This window comes from Petaurus breviceps, unplaced genomic scaffold (genome assembly GCF_028583685.1).
Source record: "Petaurus breviceps papuanus isolate PSGF00001 unplaced genomic scaffold, PetGlider_PUasm1.0 208, whole genome shotgun sequence".
NCBI classification, from domain to species: Eukaryota; Metazoa; Chordata; class Mammalia; order Diprotodontia; family Petauridae; genus Petaurus; species Petaurus breviceps.
The window spans coordinates 13,342,007-13,369,538 of record NW_027185852.1 but is presented as its reverse complement, the minus strand read 5'-3'; the positions used below and the strand labels follow the sequence as shown (position 1 = coordinate 13,369,538).

The following is a 27,532-nucleotide window of genomic DNA, read 5'->3' as shown; positions in this document are numbered from 1 at the left end:
ATTACCAAGAGGTAACTGACGAGCTTAAGCCCCTTGGCCCTCCGGCCTGCCTACCGTTCCAAGCCATACTCCGATCATTCTTCTTCATGGCTCACCAGCCTCCCAGACTTCCTTCTCCTGCCTCTCCAAGCCAGGAATGCCCTCCCTGCTCACCTCTGCCTCTTAGAATCTCGAGATTGCATCACAGCTCAGTCCCTGCCACACAGCAGAGATTTACTAAATGCTTGTGGACTGACTGATTGATCCTCGCATTATTTCTTTACCCAGCCAAAAGCCCTTTCCCTACCCCAGGAGAGCCACATCCTAAAGGAGACCAAAGACATCAAACAATGTCCCAGAGTTTCAGCTTCTAAGGCTCATGGCCAGAGGCCATGGAACAAACTGAGATGGAAGGTGGCCCAAGCCCTACTTTCTTAGGGAAATAAATGCCCACCAGAGAAGTGCCCGTGATGCTATAACCTTTTCATATCTATCTCCCCAGCACTTGGCAGAGTCTTTGGCACACCATAAACACTTTAATAAAGATTTTCATTCATTCTTTCATTCTCCTCACTCTAACTGCAGAGGGGTTAGGATGTCATTAATTCCAGGTTGAGGAGCACGAACTTGGTAAGTGAACTGACCCCCTAACCTTAGTGGATGGTTCAGGCTGGGGAGCAGTGGGGCACAGTCACAGGTCAGCTTCATCCAAAGGAAAGTGACTTTCAAGCACCTGATTGGTTGGTGGGGGTGGAGGGGACACAGAAGTAAGAAGGAACCTCTGGGTATCACTGAACAAGCTACACAATGCTGGGAGGGCTGCACTAGACCCAACCCAGAGAAGAAAATGAACAGATAAGTGCAAGGTGGAGGACTGGCCCTCTGAGAGCAAAGCACCATGCCTGGGGGAGAGGGGAGGAAGTGCAAAGGAGAGAAAGTGGAAATGAATTTGAAGGGGGTGAAAGAGACGATGCCAATGCCCCAGGCAAAGGAAAATATGAAATTTCATGAAAAATGAAGAGGCATTTAAATGGATGTTGGAACCATGAAACACCACCCAGAGACCAGAGACTAAATGAAAGGAGCATTTACCCTGAAAAGTACAGACCTGAGTTAGGAGGGAAAGCAGGAAAGGTTCTTGGAAGGAAAAGAAACAGATCTGCCCAGAGAGAATGGGCTCCAGAGAGGAGAGGGAAACTCAAGCCAACACGGTGGTGGGAGGGAGCCTGGGGAGTCGCTGGAGTAGATTGTGTTTCAGCTGCAATAGTTTGTGGGTCCATTCATGACTTGAGGGGACAATCAGTGCCTGCAGCAAGGCTGACAATATCTGCAGACTTCCCTCCTCAGGAACACTCAGAATGCCACTGGGCAACTCTGCCCAGCTCACCAATTCTGGGCGTCATCTTAGTGTTCCCTGAACTCAGACTTGGATGTAGCTCTCAGTTGTCAAGGATGGCACCTTTCAAAGACTCCCAGCTAGCACCGTCACTGACTAAGCTGACGCTTCTAAAACATGAACCTCTAGGGTTAGCAGTGTGTGTGTGTGGGGGGGGAGGGGGCGGTGTTTGTGTGTGGGTGTGGATGTATGTGTGTGGGGGTGTGGGTGGGTATGGGTGTGTGTGTCTCTGTGTGGGGGGGGAGGGTATGGGTGTGTGTGGGGGGGTATGGGTGTAGGTGTGAGACATGGATCCATTTGACAAAATGCCTAGTCTATGGACTCTCAGAATCATGTTTCTAAAGTCAACTATTTTGAAACAAAGATATTTTTCTCATCCAAGTTCACATACTCCTTGAAATCTATCTACGGACTCTTTGGGGTTCTGTAGACACCTGCTTAAGAACCCCCACCAGAAATCAAGGTTAATTTTTCTGTTACCATACCCCAAATGTCACAAGCATTCACCTCTGTGCCTTGTTCATACTTCTCCCTATTTCTGGAATGTTTGCTGTTGTTCACTTGTTTTCAGTTGTTTCCGACTCTTCCAGACCCTTTTAAGGGTTTTCTTGGCAAAGACACTGGAGTAGTTTGCCGTTTCATTCTCCAGCTCATTTTACAGATGAGGAAACTGAGGCAAACAGTGCTAAGTGACTCACCCAGGGTCATACTGTTAGTGACTGTGGCAGGATTTGAACTCAAGAAGATGAGTCTCCTTTATTCCAGGCCTGTCATTCTCTTCTGGAAAACTTTCCCCTCTGCTCTAGTTTTTTTTTTCTAGTCCAAATTTTTGAAAGGCCACCACCTTGGCTCTGTCATCATTCCAGCTTCATGACCTTGGGCAAATTATCCTGCTTCTCTGAGCCTCAGCTTCTATTTCTGTAAAATCAAGGAGTGGAACTAAATCATTTCTAAGGTCCCCGGATGTTCTGTTCTCCGTGAAGGTCTCCTCCAATCATCCCTACCTCAGGAACTCTCCCCTTTGGATCTCCTAATCAATGTGGGCCTCAGTATCTTCAGAACCTCAAAGGTCCTTCTAAGCTCTACATTCTAGCTTCTTTTATTTGATCCCAGGATACTCACTGTCTGTTTCCCTCATTTGGACACTTACCTGAGGGCTCTAGAAGGATATTAGGGGTAACCTGGCCCAAATGCCTCATTTTACGTGTGGGGAAACTGAGGTACAGGGTGGCTAGGAATTTGCTCTACCCCTATCACACAGACAGTGAAGGGCAGGGAGGATTAGAACCCAGCCCTATGACTTCAGATCTGGCACAGAGATGCCTGGAGTTGATGAGGGGTAGTAACAGAGTCTGGGGAAAGGGAAAGAAAAGAAGGAAGGACTAGAGAATAACTCACAGGCAAACAGAGGAGAGGACAAAGACTCTAGATGTGTCTGCCTTTATCCTGCATTAAGAAGTGAAACTGATTCATTAATTAAAATAATAAATTAAACAATCAACCAACCAGCACTTAATAAGCAAGATGGGCCAGTCACTGCATTGGAGATACAAAGAAAAAACCCCAACCATCCCTGCCCTCACAAGGAGCTGATATTCTCATGGGAGAGACACCACATAAACAGCATACACAGAGAGGTGGAAGGTGATCTTATAAAGGAAGGCACTAGCATCTCTGAGGTTCAGGAAGGGTTTTTATAGAAGGTGGACTTGGAGTGGAGTCTGGAGGGCAGGCTGGCATTCTAAGACACAGAAACAAGGAGGGAAGGCATTCCAGGCACGGGGTCCAGCCAATCCAAAGGCATCACAGAGTTGGGAGATGTGGTACCCTGTGTGTGGGATAACCCGTGAGCAATGACTGGGCTGTGGGGGCCATGGAGACAGGCCACATAGACAGGAAGGGGACGGGTCATGAAGGGCCTTAAAAGCCAAAGAGAGGAGTTACTATGTGATCCTGTAGACAACAGGGAGCTGCTGAAGTTTATTGAGGAGGGGAGGTGAGATGGTTAGACCTGCAGCTCAGAAAGGTCACTCTGGCAGCTGTGTAGAGGGCAGAGTGTAGAGGGGGAGAGCTGAGGCAGGGAGACTGACTATAAGGCTGCTGGGATAGTCTGGAAGCAAGGAGACCGGGGCCTACACTCCAGTGGTGGTTATGGGAGTGAAGAAAAGGGGACACATACAAGAGACATTTGTGAGAAACAGTAAGATTTGGCCACAGCCTGGGTACGTAGGGTGTCTAAGAGTGAGGAGCGGAGGATGACAGAGATTAAGGTCTTGGGTGATGGTGACCACGATGGTTTCTTCCGCTATAGAAAGACTGACAAATAAGCCTCGTTGTCATCTTCTGTGAATTGGGGAGTCATGCATAGATACTGCTAAAAGCACAATGAAGAAGAGCGGGAAATTAGAGACAAGATGAGGGCCCTTGTCCCCCTGCCCTTCCTCCTACCATCAGTAAACGAAGCCAGGATGAGGGGGTTAAGGGTTATGCCAGAGGATCCCGTATTCAGGGCCGTTAAGTGGCTGTGGGGATTGTCATACCTCTTTGGGACCAATTGCTTTTGATACAAAGATTTCCATTGTATAATATTGTGAATAACATGTAGTACCCTGCATTAAGCAGTAACTAAGGCAAGGCAACTCGGGCTTTGTCCAGGGTGCTAAAATTTAGAATGTTAAAAAGCTGAATTGAGAATATACTTCATGCTGCTTTCTCTGGCTACAAAAATAACTATTTGTGAATCTGCTCATGCATGTATCGTTCTAGATTTCCTGGCTAGAAGCCAAAAGCCTAGAGAGGCAACAAAGGCTGCTAATGTGAGCCTGAGCATTGTGTCTCTGTTACAAGGGCTACATCAGAGCAAAATAGTTCCTTCTTCCAAAAAAGGTTCTTCTCACTTTAACTGTGATGAAAACCAGACTACCTAGGTAGTATTTCTCATCTGGATTTTGAGGCACAATTCTGCTTTTTCTTCCAAATAACATTTCTTGAAATTTGTACCATTTCATGGTGGCTGCCTTTCCTGGAGTCTGTGAGTATCCACTGTCCCAAGACTTCCTAACAGAAAGGCAGAACTCAGGGCTAGCTACAGGGATGGAGAAAGGGGGGAAAATAGAGCTTGCTTCTCCACCCAATCACACACACACACGTACACACTACTACACTCAGAGTAGAATTAATAACAAGTATGTGATAGTGGTGGTGGTGGTGGTGGTAGCACTGGCAACAGCAGCAGCAGCAGCAGTAGCAGTAGTAGTAGCAGTAGTAGTAGTAGTAGTAGTAGTAGTTGTAGTTGGGGGGGGGGGGGAAGTAAGGGAGGGAGTGTGAAATCTCCAGGTTAGAATTTATTATTTAACTGACTTTGGTTCCGTCCTCCAGGTTCATGAGCACCTCTGAAAGCATCTGACCAATCAGAAGTGAGGAGCAGAGTACTTTCCGAGCCTTGACTTCAAGTCTGTACTGCCATATTAATGAATTGTTTCTAACTATATGGTTAGTTTACATCAGCTCTGAAGAAATGAGAGAGCTTCAGATCTGAGTCTCTGTTAGATCTAAGGAAATGCCCTGCATTTGTATGCATGTTTCCCTTGGGTGAGGATTTGATAGAGAATGAGGGACCTTGGGTGACTTCAATGACCCCTTTTGGGCCAGTAACAAGGGAAGAAAGATGGCAGGAGGAAGGAGAGAGGAATCATGGCTGCTGACGGGGCTTTGGAGCAACAAAGCCTCCCTCCTCAGGCTGTCATTTAAAACGATTAAAGGGCCTGCTCCCAAGCCCCCATTCACATAAGTCCCAGCCCCTGCAGGCCTACCAGTCAGGGAGAATAGCCATACACAAAAGAACAAAATGAGAGCCCCAATCACCTGAGACACATTCTTTAACCTCTGAGCGCGATGATGGAGCCGGGATTTGACCGGGTTTTTCCATTTTAAATGAAAAATCCCCAAATAATTTTTAAATGACTCCGTTTAATAGGGACTCTTTAGCTTGATCCAGAAGAATCTGAGAGCAGCAGATATGAGAACTGTACTTTTGCGGCCCAGCCAGTGCGGTTTCTGGAAAGACTGACATACATGGAGGCAGAGGGCCAGCGGTAACCTCAATGTACCGCTCTGTGAGATGAGGGCAGCAATACTCTGAAAGTACTTTTTGCGAACTTTGTGTTTATTCAACTGGGCTCCCTTGATGGAATATAAACTCCTTTAGGGTACGGGCCATTTTGGTTTTGCTTGACATCCCCAATAGGCACACAGTAGGCACTTAGTAAAACTTGCTAAATGAAAGAAATTGTTATTATTCTTTCAGAGTGCTTACATAAGGCATGATGTACTCTTGAAAAAGCCCTACACAATTGTAACCATTCATGTAAGCAGAAACCTGAGACACCTTGGGATGCTCTGGTTAATTGAATATTCTGGTTAATAGAAAGTGATCATATTCACTGTACTTGGAGGATAAATTTTCAAGAATAGCTCACATTGCTCAAGTACTTCAAGGTTCAAAAGTACCATCCTCATGCCAGCACCATGAAGTAGAGAGTAGAAGTAATGCGATTTTTCAAACAGACATGGAAAACAAGCTCAAAGAAATAAATTGACTTGTTGACAGGCCCACAGCTGAACAACTATCAGGGTTGAGATTTGAATTCACCCCCTGATTCCCAGTCCAGCCAGTCTTTTAAAAAGACACCCACCTCTACCCTTCCCTTTGGATGCTACTGATTACTGATTGTTGGCAGGTCCTCTCACAGAGAGGGCTACAGGAGGGAGGTCATGAGGTCTCTACAGGGAAAGGAAAATGGCAGACAAGGCAAGGGAATGTCCTGACCTGTGTCAAGCAACAGCTTAACGATGGGGAAGTTGGAGTGGGAAACACTATAGTGGAGAGCCGTGTTCCCATTGTCATCTGCCAGGTTGACGAGCATCTTCAGGCAGCTGGGGTTACTGGGCTGGAACTCACTGAGATAGGCTGCTACGATCGAGGGGCTTGAGGATTTCCTGCTTGAGACTCGGAACCATTCTTGACTGATGGTATTCAAGCTTTGCCTCTGAAACACCAAGATGGCCTGATTACTGGTGCCCAGTTTGGATGACTGCTAGTGTCCTGCCTCAGGTGGTGGATTTTGGGGATTTGAAGCCAAGTGTGACCCATCAGCTTCCCTGGGGTTCTGCATTCCCACTAACTGTTTACTTTGAGAAGGACTTTCAAGAGTTAGACCTATGCTGTGCAGCTAGGTAGAATGGGGGATAGAGCCTAGAGTCAGGAAGACCTGAGTTCAAATCTGATCCCAGACACACATTAACTGTGTGACCTTGGGCAAGTCACTGTTTGCCTCTGTTTACCTATTTGTAAAATGGGAAGGATAATATCACCCACCTCCCAGGGCTGTTGTGAGGATCAAGTGAGGTAATATTTATAAAGTACTTAACAAAGGCTGGCAAATAGAAGGCGCTTAATAAATGCTTCTTTCCTTCCTTTCTAATAACAGTTCTCCTCCTTATGATTACAAGCTCCCAGTAGCAGAGTTTGGACAAAGAGAGGTGTAGAAAGTTCCACTGGGCTCCTGGGAGCCTTGTGACAGGGGCTCACACTGCCTACTCTGGGCTTGGCATGTTTCTAGGTCAAGACTAACTGCTTAAACATCCCCACCCTTCTTAGATCCATGGAGTAAGAAGGATACCAGTTGCTGGTCAGTTGTAGTCCAAACTTCAGGCAGATGTTTGCTCAACAGGTGGCATCCAGAGAGAAATTCTTCTGAGGGCTTATATCTAAACAGAAAAAGCAAAATAAAATCAATTAAGGCCTAGGGGTTGTAGCCAGCTCTCCAGGGAAATCTAAAACGGGATTCACAGAGTCAGAATCCCCAAAGCTGAACAGGACCTCACTGGCCACCCACAGCAGCCCTGGTCTGCACAACAATCACTATGACTTTTTTCTTGCAAAACAGTCATACAGGCTCGGTCCAGAGCTGCTATGCCCACAATCAGCTCATCCCGCTGTTGGGGCCTGATTGTTGGGAAGATCTTTCCATTGAGCCCACAGCTCACCCTTTGCATCTTCTACCCATTGTCCAGATCTGCATCTCTCTAATTTCCCTTAGTTTCCCTAAAAACTCAACTCAAGCACCATCTGCACCAACCACCCTGCTTCCCCCAGCTGCTGATGCCTCTCCCTACCACACACAAAAGACCCGCCTTGTAACAATGTTCTATGTACTACACGTGCATATATTGTTTTGGGGTTTTTTTTTAAAGCAATCGGGGTTAAGTAACTTGCTCAAGGTTACACGGCCAGTTATTTCTGGGGGTGGTGCTGAGTGTCTGAGCCCGGGATTCAATCTCCAGGTCATCCTGACACTGGAGCCAGTGCTCTTACTCGCTGAGCCACCTGGCCGCCCCAATGTGCATATATTGTTGATAGAATGGAAGCCATTTGAGGGCAGGGATTGGTTCCATTTTGTCATCGTTGCATTTTAAGCTCCCACAGAGGTGCCAGATACCTAGTAGGAGCTTAATAAACTTAATAAACATTTCTCGATAGTTCTGCTCCTAGTTCTGCCTAATATATCAAATATCAATATTTTGATTTCAATATATCAAAAGCCTTCAGGTTTAGTCAATATGCCCCCTTGATTCTATAGTACTAGGTCTTTCTGATGCTAGAACACCAAGATGGGAGAACTTCCTAGAATCTAGAAATCTGGTTTTTCCACAGAGGACACGTCTGGCTTAGTTCCCAAGCTCTCCTAGAGATGAAGCCAAATGCACTATTGTGGTCGATCTAATACTGCCAGAGTGGAGAGCAAGGTCATCAGGGCTGCTGCAGTCCATGGGCCGAGTAGCAACACTGGGCATGGAGTGGAAAGAAGCTTTTTTTGTTTTGTTGTCAACAAAAAGAATTTTCTGCCTCAAGGACTTTAATAATCCCAAGAACCCAAGCCCTGTGAAAGCAATTTTCTCCAAGTTAGTCTTCCTTGAAGGGCAAAGAAATTGATAATAGATTTAATAAAAATGACTATCTATTATTAAGCCATTGAGTCCCACCATGATAGCGTACCAAGCCTGCCCTGTTACAAGGCCACTGTGTGGTTTGTGATACAACTTACTGAGTACATAGTCAGATGGAGTGCTTGGCTCACTCAGCTCCTTATCCTAACCATTCTTCTGAGAGAAGACAACCTCCAGTTTTTCAGAAGCCTGCAAACCTGCTTGCCAATTGGAAGTTACTTATTATTCGTGACTCCTAGTTCAGAGATCTAGGTGCCCTGGACAACTGAGAGATCCTCTTCAAGACTCAGTTTCCACATCTGGCACAAATGAGAGTTATTATAATGGCACTAAAAAGGGGCATAGTAGAATGCAAGAGTTCCTTAACGTGAGGTCTCCGGACTTGTTTGTAAAAATATTTGGATAACTGCATTTCAATATAATAGATTTCTGTTGTAATCCTATGGAATTTTATGCATTTAAAACATGATTCTGAGAAGGGGCCCTCAGGCTTCACCAGACTGCCCGAGGGGCCAACACCAAAAATGGGAAAATCGGACAATCCCTTCTCGGAATATTGTTTTTAAATGCATAAGATAAAGTATAAGAATGAGATTACAAAGGGAAATAATTTTATTTTAATAGTTATTAAAATATAATACCCATAGCTAACATTTATATGGCACCTACTAACTGCCAGACCCCGGGCTAAGAACTTGACAAATATTATCTCACTTGAAGGTGGGGGCTACCATTGTCCTCACTTATCCTAATCATCTCCTGTTTTTACAGATCAGGTTTAGGGAATCGGATCCTGGTGGGGACAGAAAGTACCTCTCAGACTTGTGATGAGCACCAGCAGCTGCGCCTTCTCCCCCGCTGGTGCTGCTCCCGGGGCCCACGCTCCTGGTGCCCTCCTCTGTGCCCGGGATCACCTGTTGGCTTTGCTCTGCAGCTGTGCCCAGCTGTTCGGGGCTATCCCCCTTCTTGTCTGCTTCGGTGTCAGAACAACCCTCCGACACACTGTCTTCGCCACTGGTCTCCTCACTGGAGGTTGTCTCATAGCTGAAGAAGGAGACCAAATGTCACCCTAAACAGGCCTAAATCTGCAATAGGGCATTCATGCATTATTTAGCTAGGCAGGAGCCTGGTATTAGTTTCAGTTTATCAGGCCACAAACATTTATTAAACACTTACCACATGCCAGGTAAGTGCTGGGCATATGCAAAAAGGCAAAAATATGGTCCCTGCCCTCAAGGAACTCCCATTCTAATGGGGAGACAACATGCCAGTAACTATGTTAAAACCAGATGTAGACAGTGTAAATGGAGAGGGGGGTACTCTCAGAGGGAGACATGGGCAGTGGGGAGGAGGTAAGTGGCAAAGGATGGTTGAAGAAGGGGGTTTGAACTGAGTCATGTAGGAAGCCAGTGAATCCATGAGGCAAGACAGGGAGGAAGAGCCCTCCAGGGGGGTCTGGTCCACATGAGAAGCTTCTTGATTCAGAGAGGTCATTGGAGACAATGAGTACTCAGGCAAGCTCTCCCCAGATGGAACAAAAGAAGCAACCCGTCACCCAGTAACCCAATAAATCAGTAAAATCAGGGAAATCAAGTGACTTGTCCAGGGTCACACATCCAAGCTGGGCAAGTGAGGTTATTGTATCATAGGATGATGGATTTAGAACTGGAAGGTTTTCAAGCCTGTCATATTTTACAGTTGAGGAAACTGAGACATCCTGAGAGGGATTAAGAGTCTTATTCAAAATCATACAGGCAGTTTGGAGTCAAAATCTGGACCCAGGGACTCTTGCTCCAAAGCCAGCACTCTTTTCACAGAATTGAAGTTACTAAGAACTACAGCCCGTCTCCCCACCCACTTGGAAGAGGGCAAAAACTCTGCATTCCCTTCTCTGTACACAAGCTTCTCAGAACTATGCCCTCTGTAGAAGACTGAAGAAGAGGAAGCAGATTAAACTGAGGAAAGTCTACATGAGAGGGCCAAGGGCAAGGAATAAATGGCTCCAGCTTGCTTGGTCAGAAGCCCTTTGGCAAGGGAAGGAGGATGACAGAGTATCCAGGGGAAAGACTGCTGAGAGCAGTCTCTTGAATTGAAAACTACAAAAGACCCTGAGCAGAGAAGACCCAGCCAGGCCTCTCTAGAGCCTTCACAGGGCATGAAGCAGGAGCCAGTGGTGTGTCCATTCTCATGGCCACAAGATCATTGTCTGTTAAGAGAAGGGCCTAAAAAGTTATTCTTTGATCACAATGATAGGAAGGCCCAGGCTCATTAAAGTTGCTCTACAGAAAATAGCCTGGCATAGTAGAGAAAGTCACTTAAGTTCTCTACTTGACCCTCTAACACTAAACCGCAGAGAAGGGACTGATCTGCTTTGATATACATGGATGAAATCACAATTCCAATTGCCTGTCCCTTTTCTAATACAGGGTATCCCAAATGTCCCAGTGCAGTTTAAAGCTTTAATCAGTATAGACAGCAAGCTTGACAAATTAGAAGTTGATACAAAGCTGGGAAGGATAGCTAATCCACAGGACAACAGCATCAGTAACCCAAAACCTTCTCAGGCTCGAACACTGGGCTGAATCAAATAAGATAAAAATAAGAGAACGCAGAGTGGAGGATGGTTTAGAGGATGTAGACATGGGAGGCAGGGGGGTCAATTAAAAGACTTCTGCAATTTTGGGAAATGACTGTGATGTGCTATAAGAAATAACAAGTGAGATGTTTCAGAAAAACCTGGGAAGACTTACATGAACTGATGCAAAGTGAAGTGAGCAGAACCAGGAGAACATTGTACACAGTAACAGAAACATTGTAATGAGCAATTATGAAAGACTTGGCTACTTTGATCAATACAATGATCCAAGACAATTCCAAAGGACTCATGAAGAAAAAAACAATCTACCTCTAGAGAGAAAACTGATGAGTTTTGAGCACAAATTGAAACATACCTTTTTTTCACTTTCTTTAATTTTCTTGTTCTATTTTTTCTTTTTTCATCATGGCTAATATGGAAATATATTTTCCATGATTTCACATGTATAATCAATATTCTACTGCTTGATTTCTCAATGGGTGGGGAAGGGTCTGGAGGGAAAGCATTTAGAACTCAAAATTTTTTTAAATGAATGTCAAAAATAAATTATATATATTATGTGTGTATACATATATATGAACCCTATTTTACAAATGGATTATATATGTATATATACATACATATATATTATATATATACATACTTATTTTATATATATATATATATATATATATATATATAATGTGTGTGTCAATGACAGTCAAAACTATTGGAACAGAAAGAGATCTCAGGCCACCATGTCATGGGCCCCAGTCATATCAGACCCTCTTCCATTCGCCTCCCATCATTTTCAGCTCTCCCCATGTTGCTGTGCATGTAACAGGCTCTTGCTAAATACCCCCGATGATTAAGGGGTTGACTCTTGGGCACACTGGGTTCAGGGTTGCTGTTCACCTTTGTAGTCCCACAATCTGCCTTGGGGTGTCAGGCAAAGGGGCTTAGTAAACATTCACTGAAAGAAAGCCTTCCAGGCACATCTGTGAAAAAAGTGTGCCTTGGAGTCACTGATTTCACACTTCCTGTGGATTACATCCCCCACGTGGCTTGGTGGGACCCAGAGCTAGCCTCAATGGGACAGCATCCTGAATATCAAGGTTAATTCAAGGCATCTGGGCAGGGTTAGGTGTCAAAGGCGCCAGGAGGAAAAGGCAGATGATGCCATTGCAGACCCCCAGTGAATCTGGGGCAGCAAAAATGCAGGGTTGGATTCAGGCTAGAGAAAGCTTTTCTTTCAGGTGGTGTATGGCCAGAAGTCAGCCAGCTCACTCCTCTCCAGGTTATCACTGGACTTACAATGTAGTGCCCAGAACTGAACCTTCCACTCCAGATGTGGTCTGCAGGACTGCCACCTCTCTGGCCCTAGACAGATGCCCCTTAACGCGGCTTAAAATGGCGCTAGCTCTTTTAGGAGGCCGTATCAGAGGCTTTATTCATCTTGAGCTTATAGCCCACTAACAACCCAAGATCTTTTTTCTCCAGGCTGCTAGGATGCCAAACTCATAAAAAACCCAGGAGGCAGGTTTATGAAGTGTTTTATATTATTAAACCATGAGAAAATGAAAGAAAAAAAGCAGGTTCTCCCCTCCACCCCCACTGGAAAGAGACGGAGCTGACATTAGACACTGGAAGGCAGTCTGACCTTTATGAACGATGCTTACCCACCGTTAACCCCAACAAACTGAAGGTTCTTTTTGGTCCCATTACCTCCAGCACGGAAGCCATAGTCTCGCTTTTTCATTATGGATTTAAGGCTTGTCGACGGGGAGATCTCTAGGCAGACACAACAGAGGCGGTTAGGAGCAGTCATGGGGAATGGAAAATCCAAATGCAGATGTGGGAAGGCCTGGGACTTTGGGAATGGGGGTGGACATTAGCACAGGCATTGAAGGAGGGGAGCGCTCTGTCCCAATGCAAGTCAGAACAGTACACCACGATCTGGTCTTAGAAAGTTGTCTGTGTTGGTACCAAGGTATCTGCCCCAGGCTACAAAGTCAGTATGTCAGTGTGTGACAGTGTGACTTGAACCCACGGCTTCCAGATTCTGAGGTCGGCCTGCCTCCATCCTGCAGTTAGTATCCTACTTCAGGGGACTCCTATGTGGGCACAGCCTTAAGACTTTAACAAAAAAGATTAATAATGGTTCTATTTCACATTAATATGGTGCCTATTGTTTAGCCATTATCATATGACCTTCCAGGCCACATCATGAAGTGAGCAGAGCAGGTGTTAACTGAGTTGGTTTTAACTAGAGAGACTGCATGGTACCCAAGGGCTCTGAGGTTTTAGGACCCAGGTTCAAATCCTACCTAGGCTACTTACCACACCACTACTAAATGTCCCCGAGTCCCAGTTTCCTCACCTGTAGAATGAGGGAGCTGGATTGGATTTCTCATCTTTGTGGCCCTCTCTAAACCTTGAATGAGGATGTTAGGCTATCTCTGGAACTGTGGGAGAGGAGAAGCCAGACCTCTTAGGACCCTTTTCCAGCTCAAAACCTATGAACCCCATTTTACAGATGAGGTAACTGAGGCTCCGAAAGGGTTACAGGTACAAAGATGTAAAGGCAGATACAGCTGTGCTCAAAGTCACACGATTGTAGAATGAGAGCTGGAAGGAACCTCAAAAGTCCTTCCAATGCATTCATTTTATAGATGAGGAAATCGATGACCAAGTGATTTGACTAAGGTTACATTGGCATGGTGTAGCAGAGCCAAGATGGTGCAGGAAGGTCCCTTGCCTTCAGATCGGCCAAAAGGTGATCTTCCTCCTCCTAAGGCAAGGTTCTACTCACTACCCCACCTTGTCCTCCCTCCCTCACACCAGTGCTTTAAAGGCAAAAAAAGGAAAGACAAGATGATGAATCCTCCTGTCTCTACTCAGACAACAAGCAACCAGGCAAATTGGGGCCCGTGGCGGCCACCAGAGCTCTGAGCCCTCACCACCTGACCCCTCAGTCAAACAAAGTCTGGTTCTACTTATCCAAAAATGCAAAGGGTGTGCAATCGGTTACAACAGAGCACGCCTTTATGCCACTAGGCAGCTCTCCAAATGTGGGCCAGACCTCACGTCTACTCTGTTCACCTCTTTCTCCCTCTTCATTTCCCTCCCTCCCTCCTTTCTCTTTCTCTTTCTCCCCCTTCCCTCCCTCTGTCACTCCTTTCTCTTTCCCTCCCTTTTTCCCTTCCTCCCTTCTTTTTCTCTTCTTCTTCTTTTCTCTCTTCCCTTCCCTCCTTTCTGTCCTCCCTTCCTTCTTTCTCTCTCCCCTTCCCTCCTTTCTCTCTCCTTTCCTCCTCTTTCCCTCCTTCCACCTCCTCCTCCTTCCTTTTTTCCCTCTTTCTCTCTCTTCTTCCTTACCTCTCTCCCTCTCCCTTCCTTCCTCCCTTGCAAATACAATTTATTTAGTAAAACAAGCTATCAAAATAATAACACCCTCAAACCAGCCACAGAGAAATATCCAGTGTGAGACCCACAACTTCCTAGGAACCTGAATGCTGGGTTTAGAGTCAGAAAACCTGGGTCCAAATTCCATAACTCTATTTGCACGAGCTTGGGTAGATTACTCCAGGTCTTCAGGCCTCACTCCTGAAGGTCCCTCCCTTCCAGCTCTATCCATAACCCACTGACCCAGCGATGCTCAGTGACCATCTGAACCCAGCCTGCTGCCAGAACACAGCCCAGGGAGGCTGTTGTTCCACTAAAACTCTGGGGAGGGAAGCAACTTCAGAGGTCATGCAGTCCCTGCCCCCATTTATGGCGGGCACTGAAATGACTTGAGCAAGGTCAAATCGACAGGAAGTCACCGTCAGGATTCAAACCCAGCTCTTCTGATGATCAATGGGTTCTGTTCCTACTCCTATATAAGCCAAGCCTCCTGACTGATGGCGCGAGGGTTCTGGCAGTGCCAGGATGATCTGGGCAAAGACACAAAGAGGAGAATTTGAGAGCAGAAAAGAGGTCGGTTGTATTCAATGCCCGTGCAGCTTTTCTGGGTGTTTTAATATTTTTCATCTAGTCAGATGTAAGAATAAATTCCTTGCCCCGTCTTTGGTATGAAAAAGGAAAGGCACCCTCCTCCCTTCTCACCATATTCACCCACCCCCGCCCGCCTCCTGCCAGTATTTACCCGGGGGCGGGGGTCTGCTGGCAGCACCCTCCTGCTCGGGCGGTGACTGGGCCGAATATGCGGACAGCAGCAAGTTAAGGGAATTAACCAGCTGGTTCTGAATGGAGCTGAGCTTGGACGCAGGCTGCTTGATGGCGCTGGCCAGCTCGGGGTAGCCGTGCTCCAGGCAGGTCCACTGCTCGTGCAGGAGTTCTTGAATCTTCTTCACATACTGGCCAATGGTGATGTCCGGAGGGGGGCTTCGCTGCTCTGTCCCTGGGGAGGAGCCGTTGGTACCCAGGCTTGATGGGGAGCCCCCCGCCGCTCCCCCAGCAGGAGCCTCAGCGTCCCCCTGCTCAGGGTCGGCCTCTTCGATCTTGAGCTCAGTACAGAGATAGCTGTGGTTGGGTTTGGGGGCGTCCTGATCCTGTGCAAGGATCTGGAGCGGTGACCTTTGCCCGGGGGTGACTGGTGGGCTGGCTTCCGTGATGATGGGCAGATTGACCAGGACACTCTTGTCACAGGCCTCGCTGACTGGGTCAGTGTTCACAGCGGCATCATTACGGCTGTCTTTGGCATTTCTGTGGCTGAGCTGATTTTCCAGCTGAGCTACGGTGTCCATCAGTTCCTGAATGTTTAGCTTTTTGTTCCTCATCTCATCTCCTTGCTGCTGAAGGACCACCCTGACCCTCTCTAGCTCCTCGGTTCTCTTAGACAATTCTCCTTCCAGGATGACAATCTGCTTCTTGAGGGCAGACACACTATCGGCTCCTGTGGCATCTGAACACCGAGGCTCAAGCCCTAAGCTCTCCTCCGTCACCCTAATCCCAATACTTCTCACATCCATCTCCACGGGAGGCGGAGGGGGAATTTCACTGATGTTCAGTTCTATTTCAGGGGTGAATTCATTTTCAGGGATGGGTGACGGAAGAGGGGGAGGGCTTGGGGTGGGAGTCCCAGGCGTGGCCAGCGACTCCACTTCTGGTACCTTCAGCTCTTCCTCCGCGCTCTCTAAAACCACAGGTAGGTCCTGGGGAAAGGAAGGCGGGCTCGGGAGACAGCTGTGGTCCTGCAGCCCTTCATCCTGGTCCCTATGCTCCGGCCTGTCCTGGACAAGGTCAGGAATTACCGGCACCAGATCTGCCAATTCCTTCACTTGGGGCTGCGTGGATGCTTGTGGACTGGAGCTATGGGGGTCTGAAAAACCCTCCACAGGGCCAAAGGCCGCGTCTGAGAAGCCACCTTCATCTGGGGGCTGAGGAAGGGCGGAGCCCAGGCTCAGCTCATCAGAGACCTTGTGCTGTAGTAGTAGGGTCACTGGCATGCTGGAAGCCCTTAGCAGCTGGGGCCGCCCTCTCCCATCGAGCTCAGCCTCTGCAGGCGGGGTGGCCTCCACGTGGCGAATGGTCTCGGTCAGTAGCACTCTCCTCCTGTAGCTGATCTCACCCCCAGCAGCCAACGGTTGGGTGGAATCACAGGGGGGCTCCTCTGACCCCCTAGTGGGCAGGCCCGAGAAGGAAGAGGTCCAGGGGTGATGGGGCGAAGCTCCACGGGGCCTGGCAGCACTGTCGGGGAGGCTGAAGTTCCGAGGCAGGGTGCTGAATTTGGGCTGCTTGGCCTTCCTTCGGATGGGAATTCTTTTCATGGTATTCCCTTTCTCGATGTCATCGACATACTTCAGGAAGTCCAGATCTAAGTGGAAACCGTATGGTGTCTCCACCGAGTATGGGTGGCTTTGGGGAGGCTCTTTGTCTCCATCCCCTTGGGATGATGGCTGGTCTCTGGCTGGAAAAAAAAAGGAGACACGTCTACTTATTTATTTTAAAATCCAAAAAATTACAGACCAATAAGAGTAATTCTGTCTCCCGACACTCTCTTGTGTCTCCTTCAAAGCTCGTCAGCATTGGAAATACGCTGGAATGCTAATGGTCTTTTCGGTGTTATGGAGAGCTGCCTGATGAAATCAATTTATACTGAGGCAGAATACAAGGATGGGGGAAAGGGAATTGCTTCCCATTTGCAGCATGTCATTGGAAAGGCTGGAGAGGAATCTGCCTGGAGATACAGCCACAGAGAAACAAGAAAACTGTCTCATTTTGCTGCTGGGTTTGACTCATGTAACTGCCACACTGAGATAGCCCAGAATTTGCCAAATTGGGCCACTAATTGGCAATTAAGTAAATGGAAGGTTTCAAAGGTTGAGCCACAAATGTCTGAGCATCCAAAAAAAATAAAACCCTGCATTAGTCAAATAAAGTCCAGTAAATCTTGCTGAGCCTAGAGATTTAAGTGATCTATAATGTTGTCGTTTGGGCTTTCTTCAACGGCTAAACTTCCAAAAATGTGAGCAGCAGAGAGAATGAACCAGATCGAGGAATATTCCTGCTTATTCCCCCTTCTTTTTCTCTGGACCCCTTCCACCTGAAGGTCTTGGAATGTGTTAAGCTCTCTTGCAACTCTGGAAAAAAGGACCTGAGTCTACTTCCCCTGATGGTCAAAGGACAAATTCACATGACAGGGAGGCCTCAATCCACCTGGAAATGCTGATTGCTTTCTAGCCACTGAAGACAGAAAGGTCCCCAATTTAAGCAATTAAGGGGCTACCATTAGCATCCCTAGTGCCTAGCACATAGAAGGGGCTTAATAAGTGCTTGTTTATTGATTGGCTGATTGCCAGTAGCATGGAGATATAACATTTATGCTTGTCTTTTCAGGCCCTCCATGATGCGGCCCCACTCCACTCATCCAACCTTATTTCATGGGACCAGATGATTAAGAATTGGAAGGAGCCTTAGAGATCATCTCTCCCAACCACTCATTTTATAAATAAGGAAACAGAAACCTACCCAAATACAAGCACTAACTGGCCCGGGGCAGGATCCAAATCCAGGCCTTCCAATGGCAAATGTGGTGCCCTTCCCATTCCATCACCTTCTGCTCCACACAGTACCATGCTTATTCCAGTTCTTAGGCTGTCCTTTCCCAAGTGGAATGTCCTCTTCTCATCCTCTCCTCACACCCTGACTTTCGAAAATCTCATCCCAATAGACCAAGGTAGTGTTTTCTACCATGTTTTTAAGAGAGAAACTCTGTGATTCAAGACCTTTGAAAGATTGTGTGGTAATAATAATAATAATAATCAACCAACCATTCAAGGAACTTCTCCCAAATTAGCTACACTGGTCCTAAGGGGACATTTAGTCAAGTGCATCCATCCCTCCAATTGTAACCCTTCCTCCTGATCCCAGCCTGTGTCACACCTCTCCCTTTGAGCCTCCTCTCACCTTTCTTCGGTCTTCTGTTCTACCTGAAGTCATTCATTCATCCAGTAAGCATTTGTTCAGCACCTACCGTTCACAAGGCATGAGAGATACAAAGACAAGAACCTTCCACCCTACTGCTGGGTTAGGGAGGGGGAATCACAATATGTATACAGGACGATAAGTCACATCAAAATACATGATATGGAGCAATTCTAGTTGTTGGTGGGGGAAGGACTAGCAAATCAGGTGGGGTCAGAATGTCCTTTTGCAGAAGGCGTAAGTTGAGCTGAGCATTGAAGGGATCTAGGCCAGCCCCTAACTTTCTCTGTTTAATATATTAGCCTCTCTACCACTTACATGGTCCTAGAGGATAGCAGAAATACCAGTAGTAATAGTAACAGATAGGATTTACATAACGCTTTAAGGTTTGTGAAAAGCTTGACAAATATCTCATTTTATCCTCACAACCACCTTGGGAGGGAGGTGCTATTATTATCCCCATTTTACAGATGAGGAAACTGAGGCAGACAGCCTCCACGGACTCATAGCTCCTGTGAATTAACCCTTCTTCATCTTGGCCAGCCTAACACACAACACAGGACCCTAACTAAATGTGTTAGATGTTCCTTATATACTAACTGATAGATTTTGCTGCTTGGCTGCTAACACAGCGGAGAGGAGGAAGCAGCCCCTGGCAAAAAACACCTGGGAACAAGGAGCTCCTCTAGTCAGCCTTCCCACAAGGCCAGTTCAGGGAATGCCAGGAAAATGCCCAGACCTATCCCTGAGAAATCCAAGAGTGCCTCTTTGGAGGGGGCCAGGGGAGGGAGGCCCCATGAGCAAAGGGAAGACCCTCCATCCAGCCAAAAGTTTGTTGGTCCTCCCCGTATCTGTCCTCTCTGGGCCTTAGCTTCCTGACCTATAAAATGAATATGATTATCACTGGGGACCCTTCTAACTCTAATGTGGATTCTAATACCATATGTGTGTATTATGGGTGTGCATGGCTATATACACACATGCATGTATACATGTATGTTTATACATGTGTGTACATGTATAAGCAGCAATTGTGCATTTTTATATATCATGACTATGTATACATGAATAGCCCTATATACAATCATAAATATAATTGTGTATATATGTATACACAGAGTCAAAATACATAGCAATAAAATGTATAATTGTGAGTGTATATATATATAAAATGTTGTTGTTCAATAGTGCCCAATTCTTCATGACCCCAGATGGGGTTTTCTTGGCAAAGATACTGGAATGGTTTGCCATTTTCTTCTCTAGCTCATTTTACAAATGAGGAAACTGAGGTAAGCAGAGTTAAGATACTTCCCTAAGGTCACACAGCTAGTAAGTATCTGAGGTTGGATTTGAACTTGGGTCTCCCTGATTCCAAGCCTGGTGCTCTATCCACTGTGCCACCTAGCTGTCCCATGTGTCTATATACAGTCAAAATATGTAGTCATCAAATATATAATTGTGTGTATATGGATATGAGGTCATAATATGCATGCAGGATGATTAAATATAACATGTTTAAATATGAAAGAAAGCATGGGATAGTGGAGAGAAAGATGGCGTCTGGCACAGACTGCTGCATGACCCTGCTCAAATCAACCTCTCTGTGCCCCCGACACCTCCAATGCCATAAAATGTGTACCAAGTACAGTTTTGCAGGGGTAGAGGGAGAATCCGCTGGAAGTTCCCTTTACTAATACTATCACAGGCCATATTCCATGATTAGATATATTATTAAAGTAGCCACTGATGTAAAGAAAAACCTTAGTGAGGTCTTTGTGAGTTCCTATGGTTGAAAAAACCTCACCAGGGTCTCTGGTCATGGGCTCGTGGGACTTCACTGGCTGGTCCTGAGATGCCTGCCCTCTGCTAGCACACAGCAATTCTCTCCTTCTGGACAAGGCTTGGCATTGGCTTTGCGGGCAAAGGTGCCAGAAGGGAACAGTAGCCGGGACACCTCTATTAGCCATTGTTGGGTTTTTTGTTTTTCATTGTTGAGTTTTTTTGAAGAAGTGATAAGATCAACACGTATATGAAGTAATGATGATAGCAGTTATTCTACAGAAGGCTGAGACACAGTGTGATATACACAGTGTGATACAATGAATACTGCCTGACCTTAACTCTGCAAATGCTGGATATTTGACCTTCCGAGGGCATCAGGTCACACTCTAAGACTCTGAACTGTAGAGCACTTGCCCACCTGTGCTGCTAGAGGATGGCGCCTCACTCCAAAGGAATTACAGATCAAGTCCAAAAACTCCATTCTTGTCCGGGCATGATCGTAGCTTGACATGGGTCAACTGACTTCTCTCTGGTCCCCAGCCAGAGGCTGCACATCCTGAGCCCCATGTGGCCACCTTGAACATGTGCTGTTTGAAGAAGGGTGGGACCATTCAAGTTCAAAGGGTTCAGTGCTAACTCATCACCTGTGCAGGAAAACGAATCTCCAGTGCATATCCTGTGGAGGACCAGCTCTGGGGTCATTGTTCCTGCCTTGACTTACAAAAATCTCATCCCAATAGACCAAGGTTGTATTTTCTCCATGTTTTTAAGAGAGACAAACTCTCTGCAACTCAAGACCTTTAAGAACTTCTGTGGTAAAAAAAAAAAATCAACCAACCATTCAAGGAGCTTCTTCCAAATTAGCTAGGCTGGTCCAATCAGTGTCCATCACTGGACTGGGCAGCATGGGAGAGTGGAAACAGGGCTGGGTTAGCAGTTGGTTGGAGGGCCTCAGTTCAAATCCAAGCTTTGCCATTTAGTACCTATGGGACTTTAGACAAGCGATTTCATCTGTCTGGTTTTCAGTCTCCTCATTAAAAGAGGGAATTGGATGCAATGACCTTGAACAACCCTTTTGGCCCTATGTCCTACCCCAGGGGCATCAAGAGCTACAAGCCACCCTTAGGGACCATCTCCTCCAACTTCTTCAGTTTATAAATTGGGAAATTGAAGACAAGAGGCTAAATTCTTGGCCCAAGGTCACCTAGCTAGTAAATAACACAGCTAAGAGTCAAACTCAGATCTTCTGACTCTGAATCTAGTCCATGCCAGTGTGCCACACCTACCTCTTGCCAGCTCCCTACTTTCATAAATCACGTTGTACTGAACTCTTGGAGAGCTCACTCCACCCAGAAGTCTTGGGATTGACAGAGCCAAATGAAGGAGGCAGAAGTTAAGGAGAGGACCAGACAGCAAAGACTCAGCGAATGGGGAAATTGTGTTATGTATCTTCTTACGGCTTCAGTTTAATGAAACAGTCCTGATTTACACCCAGGACCCCAGAAAAAAGGGTAAAAACATGAATATATCTATGATATTAAAAAAAAAAGTGGAGACAATTCAAAGGCAAATTTACCCATGAGAAAAGCAAGGAAAGCAAGAGGCCTCACTGGAACGAGAAGTCAGAAATATGGGTTTAATATATATGCTCTGCCGCTAGGGCATTTTAATTTTATTTTTTTAAAGCAGCCATCCAGCTGTGGTATCAGCTTATGCTTTCCTGAATTCTCGATAGAATCCTGAATTGCCACTCCCCCAATGAATAATGGCCCTCCCAAGCCTGGTCAGACATGCTGTGAGACCTGGTACATGTTCAGTTCTGATTAAGTTCTAATCCTACTGCAATGGCCTTTGAATTGGTCTGTGTGTCTCCGTTCACCAATCTATTCCCCACACAGCAGCCAAAGAGATTTTATGAAAGCCTAGGCCCAATCACAGGGCTTCATATCACCCTCTTACATGCAGGGGCAAGCATAAACCCTGTGCCTGGCCCTTCAGAGCCTGGCCCTTCTTGCTTTCCTGCTCTCCTCACACATCAGCTCCTCCACTCAGCCTACAATTCAGCCCTACTGGCCTCCCTGCAGTGAAGTGACCCTGGGCATGGGACAAAAGGCCTGGGTTCAAAGCCTGACTCAGTCACTTACTGGGTGGGTTACTTAACCCTTCTGCAAAATGAAGGGCTTGGCCTCTGTGGTCTCTCAGCTCTCAAACTATGACTACAACAGAATCACGCTGGGATAGTGAACCCTAAGGGAGACAGTGGCTACACAGATTCTGAGGAGGAAACAGCCACAAGGGTGAAAGGTGCCAGACCCAAGAAGCCTTGAATGGGAGGGAGAAGAGGAGAATGGATTTAGATGGATTTTTTCTAAAATGATCTGAAAAACAAATACCAGAGAGGAATCAAAAAGAAAAAAGTCAAATCGAAGGTGAATTAAGTCTCTTTCAGGAAGAAGCCAGGAGAGAGATCGGACCTGTTAATCCCTTGTCCTCATCTGCCCCAAAAGGAAGATGGGAAATTCACGGAGGAAAGGAGAGCTGGGGCCTTTCCCCAGGCAGGCCCAGGGAACCCTCGTAAAACAGAGGCTACAGAACTCAAGAAGTCCGACACAACTGAACAGATGGGAAGGGGAAGACCCATGATGCACCTTTGGAAGATGGCAGAGGACCAGGCCTGGAGGGGGCTAGGGCTGGTGAGAGGCCATCTGGGGTGAGGAAAATTATGGGAACTCCTCTTACTTCTTTAGCAGACAGCCCCTCAGGGCAGAAGGGGCACTGAGCAAGGAGCCAGGCCAGCCCCGCTGAGCACCACTCACCCACTAAATAACTGGGCTGCAGCTTCCAAAAATTGAGGGTTTTTGTGAATAGATCATTTTTCATTTGTGTTCAACTCTTCATGACCCTATTTTGGGGTTTTTTTTTGGGCAAAGACACTGGAGTGATTTGTCATTTCCTATTCTAGCTCCTTTTACAGATGAGGAAACTGAGTAAAACAGGGTTAAGTGACTTGTCCAGGGTAACCCATTTGGAATTTTCTTGGTAAAGACACTAGAGTGGTTTTCCATTTCCTTCTCCACTCACTTTACAGATGAGGACTCTGTGGTTATCTGCGTGAAGTGACTTGCCCAGGGTCACACAGCTAGGAAGTATCTGAGGCCAGATTTGAACTCATGAAAATGAGTCTGATTCCAAGCCCAGCGCTCTGTCCACTCTGCCACCTAGCTGCCCAAAAATCAAGGGACTGGCCTAAATCATTGCTAAGGTCCTTTCTAACTCCAATAGTCAGAAGTCCATACATAGCTCCAGAACTGGAAGAAAACTCAAAGGCCATCTACTACAATTCCCTTATTTTACTAATGGGGAAACTGAGGCATGGAATGTGACTTAGCCAAGGTCACATACAGGATTCTAGACCTGGAAGAGGCTTCAGAGCCTCTGCTCATTTTACAGATGAAGACACTGAAGCCAAGGGAGAGGAGGGATGTGAGCTCAGGTCCCCCGACTCCACATTTATCTCCCCTGCCACTGTACTAAACTGTCTATGAAAACACTTTGAACACATGTAAGCTGATATTCTCGTCGTGACAATGGAGATGGAGCTGGGGGAACGCTGGTTACCCTGAGATCTGCCCCCACACTCAGGGTAAGCCAGACACCTTCCCACAGTGGCTTGAACACTCTCCTTGAAGTCAGTGAGAAAACAGACCACCTACCGTCTGTCTTCTCCATCCTGGGGGGCTTCAAAGGGCAGCCTCTTGGTCACTTCATCGGCTGAGTCCACGGGGTGTGGTCACCAAGCTCTGTAAGCCGTGAGAGACAAGTCCAAGTGTGGTTATTTGGAGGAGGAAGCTCTGGGCCAGCCTTGTGTGGGACATGTGCAAAGACATGGAGGTGGGAGCCACCGTGGCATGACAATTCTTTTACTCACCTCTTATTAATGATCTTTTCTCTCTTATTAGTGGGAAATCCTATAGAGATCTAACATTCAATATATTCAAAACAAGGCGTTATCTTTTCCCCAAACCCAACACTCTTCCAAATTTCTCTGTTACCGTTGAGGATGTCATCATCCTTCAACACACCCAGATTCACCACTTTAACATCGTCTAACTCCTCACCCATCCTCCCCCTCCCCCCCCCCCCCCGCCTACATTTAATCAGTAGCCAAATTTAATTATTTCCATGTCCACAGCACAAATGAATGAAGGGTAAAAAGGCAGCTGGTGGCTTAGAGGATAGAGCAATACGCGTGAAATCAGGAAGACCTGAATTCAAATATGACCTCAGAAGTTGACTAGCTGTGTGACCTTGAGCAAGTCACTTAACTTCTGTTTGCCTCAGTTTCCTTCAACTCTAAAATGAAAATCAGCACCTACCTCCTAAGGGTTGTTGTGAGGATTAAATGAGATAATAATTATAAAAAGTGCTTAGCATATGGCTGGCACACAGCTTAATAAATGTTTATTCCCCTTCTTATTTGGTTTTATGTCCTCTTTACCATTTTTCATTCCATCTGATACAATCCGTCTTTATAACCTGACTAATGTATAATGTGAAAGTATTTACAGATCCTGTACTTGACTATATGCCACCATGGTGGGGAGGGGAGGAAGGGGAGGAAGGGGACAAAATGTGAAACTCAAGGAATTGTGGAATTGAATCCTATAAACTAAAAGGAAACAAATTAATTAAAAAATAAAAATATATAAAAATAAATAAATTTAAAAAATAATAAATGTTTATTCCCTTCCCCATTAATTAAGCACTTAATATGTGTCAGGCACAATGATATAATAATACAAGAAAGCAAGACAGTCCCTGCCCTCAAGGAGCATCCATTCTAATTGTGAAGGAAAATAACAGAAGCTAGAAAAGGGAATGAGGGACATGACATGGTGACATGGTTTGGAAGTAGCCTTAAGGGACACATATACCTAATTCTGGGCAAGATGAGGTGAGAGCTCCCCTATGGGAGCCTGGGATGGGTGCAGGGGGACAAAGTCCATGGTTCAGTAGGAGAGGGATGAGGAGGTTTAGAATGGCCAGGAAGAGCCCTCCCGTCCCATCTCAGCCTATATTCCCTCCAATAATCAAGCAGTGGTGACCCTAGTACTGCCAAAGTTCTGGATGCTTGGTGTCCCTCCCTACTTCAAGTCTCCCAGCCTTCCAAATCATCTTCCACACGGCTGCCACTCCAATTTTCCTAGCACGTCTGACCTCCTTTCCAGTCTTCTTACTAAACCTTCCATGCCTCGCACCCTACCCCCACATAATCGGATCCAGTGACACCAACCTCCCGGTCATTCCTCCAACAAGACCCTCCAGCTGCCAACTGCAGACATTTTCACATGCTGTGCCCCCCTCCACCCTCTGCCTGGAATCTTCTCCTTTCCAGTCCCAGCTAAAGACCCACCATCCTCAGGACGGTTTCCTGATCCCCTTCACTTCTTGGTCCCTTAGGTTATCTATCTTCAGTCTGATTGAGCGGTTTCTCCTACAAACTCCATCCGGGACAGTCACTCAGGCCAACCAGGTCTCCTTCTTCTGGAGAATGTCTCTGCCCCCCCACCCCCACCCATTTCTTCCCCCATTAGGATGTAAGCTTCTTGAGGGCATTTGCATGGTGCATAGCATATAGTACGTGCTTAATAAATGTTTACTAGCTGATAAGAAATGCTTGCTGACTGGTGGCTGAACTGAATGATTAGAAGGCTTTTAAAAAAACAAAAAACCAACATCAGAAAAACATAAGCTACTGAACTTAAATGTCGACTCAATCATTGCTTTGGAAATGCAGCTGGAGGCCCAGAATAAGGGTCTTCCAGAGTTTAGACTGCCATCGGCTTGATTCTGTACTGGACTGCTTACTGCCTGGGTGTTTTGCATATGACTCCTGAGAGACCTCGTTTTCTCAGGAGTTTACATCCCAGCCCGAGAAATTTATAGGTGTGTACACAGAAGAGCAGCTTTGTTGCCTCCCATGTAGGGATGGTGCAAAGGTGGGATACCATACTGTGTGTTTATTACATCTAGAGGGGATTGGGAAGGCCCATGGAGAACCAAAAACAGTGACCTACAACCTTGGGCTGTATAAGGTGAGGCAGAACCTCCAGGAACAGGGAGGAGACCTTCCCATGGGACTCTGCCCTTCTCAGACCGCATCTGGCCATCCAGGCTTAGGTCTGTGCACCACCATTTATGAAGGACATTGATGAAATGGACAGTGGCCACAGAGGGTCAACCAGGACAGGGAAGGGCCCAGGGTCCATGTTGATGCCCCTCTACCAACTGCCAGTGCCCTCCCTGCCAGCTGATATTTAATCACTTTGTATTTTATTCTGAATATGCTTGTACATATTCATGGTCTTCTCTGATACAATGTAAACTTCCTGAGCACAGGGTCCCTACTACTCAATGCTATGCCCAGAATATATTAAGTATTTAGTGCTTGATTTTATCAAAATATCACTGACCCAGGAGAGAGGAGATCTGGGCTAGGATCTACCTTTGATACTACCTGTATGACATCAGGCAAGTCACAACCTCTCTGGGAATCACTTTCCTTGTCTGTAAAAGGAAGGAGGCTGGACTAAAGAATCTCTGAATTTGCTCCTAAAGTGAGATCGAAGCTCCCATCTCGGACCACCTGTCAGCCCCCATCAGGCTGGAGGTTCCCAGCGCCCTCAATGATCCCAGTGTTCCATTCTGTATTTGTATCCACGGGTCTGATACTGTTCTCTAATAGCTCGGTATATCCCCTTTTTCCTCCCATTCCCGACTCTAAGTCTAAGGATGGGGCAGTTTCTTAGACTTCTCGTCTCTGCTGTGGTGCCTGTGCCTGGGACAGTTCTATGCTGATAATAATAATAATTCTAAACCATAGGGTGCTAATGAGGAGGAAGAGGATGAGAATGACCAGGATGGAGGCAACGTCAGTTTACACGATCTTATCACAATTCTAGTGGTTCGGTAGGAATTGACACAAGTCCTGTGACTCTAGTGAGAGAGGGAGCTAACCAGTGAGGAAATGCCCTTTACCAGTGCAGCTTCTCTGCTATGTACAGACTTCAAGAAGGGCTCAGAAAACGGAGAAATTAAGCACCCACCTGGGCAGAATGTGAACGCACATCTCATCCAAAGTCCCCATCTCTCTCTCTCTCTCTCTCTCTCTCTCTCTCTCTCTCTCCTATTTTTCTCTCTCTCCCTCCTCTCTCCTCCCTCTCTCTATTTCTCTCTCTCTCGCTCTCTGTCTCTCTCTCCCTCCTCTCTCTCTCTATTTCTCTTTCTCTCCTCTCTCTATTTCTCTTTCCCTCCTCTCTCCTCTCTCTCTCTCTCTCTCTCTCTCTCTCTCTCTCTCTCTCTCTCTC

General features: G+C 46.4%; 1 protein-coding gene across 1 annotated transcript in view; it reads right to left on the bottom strand.

Moving 5' to 3' along the window:
* The window catches only part of LOC138165279 (KN motif and ankyrin repeat domain-containing protein 4-like), a 98,067-nt gene that overhangs the window by 7,748 nt on the left and 62,787 nt on the right, over positions 1-27,532 (bottom strand). Inside the window, exons 3-8 of the mRNA XM_069093437.1 lie at positions 23,879-23,965; positions 15,103-16,866; positions 12,638-12,749; positions 9,197-9,427; positions 7,057-7,144; positions 6,204-6,423 (exon numbers count right to left, since the gene is read on the bottom strand). Of these exons, the coding sequence (XP_068949538.1) occupies positions 6,204-6,423; positions 7,057-7,144; positions 9,197-9,427; positions 12,638-12,749; positions 15,103-16,866; positions 23,879-23,894 (2,431 nt within the window). The 5' untranslated portion in view covers positions 23,895-23,965. The remainder of the gene's footprint in view (positions 1-6,203; positions 6,424-7,056; positions 7,145-9,196; positions 9,428-12,637; positions 12,750-15,102; positions 16,867-23,878; positions 23,966-27,532) is intronic.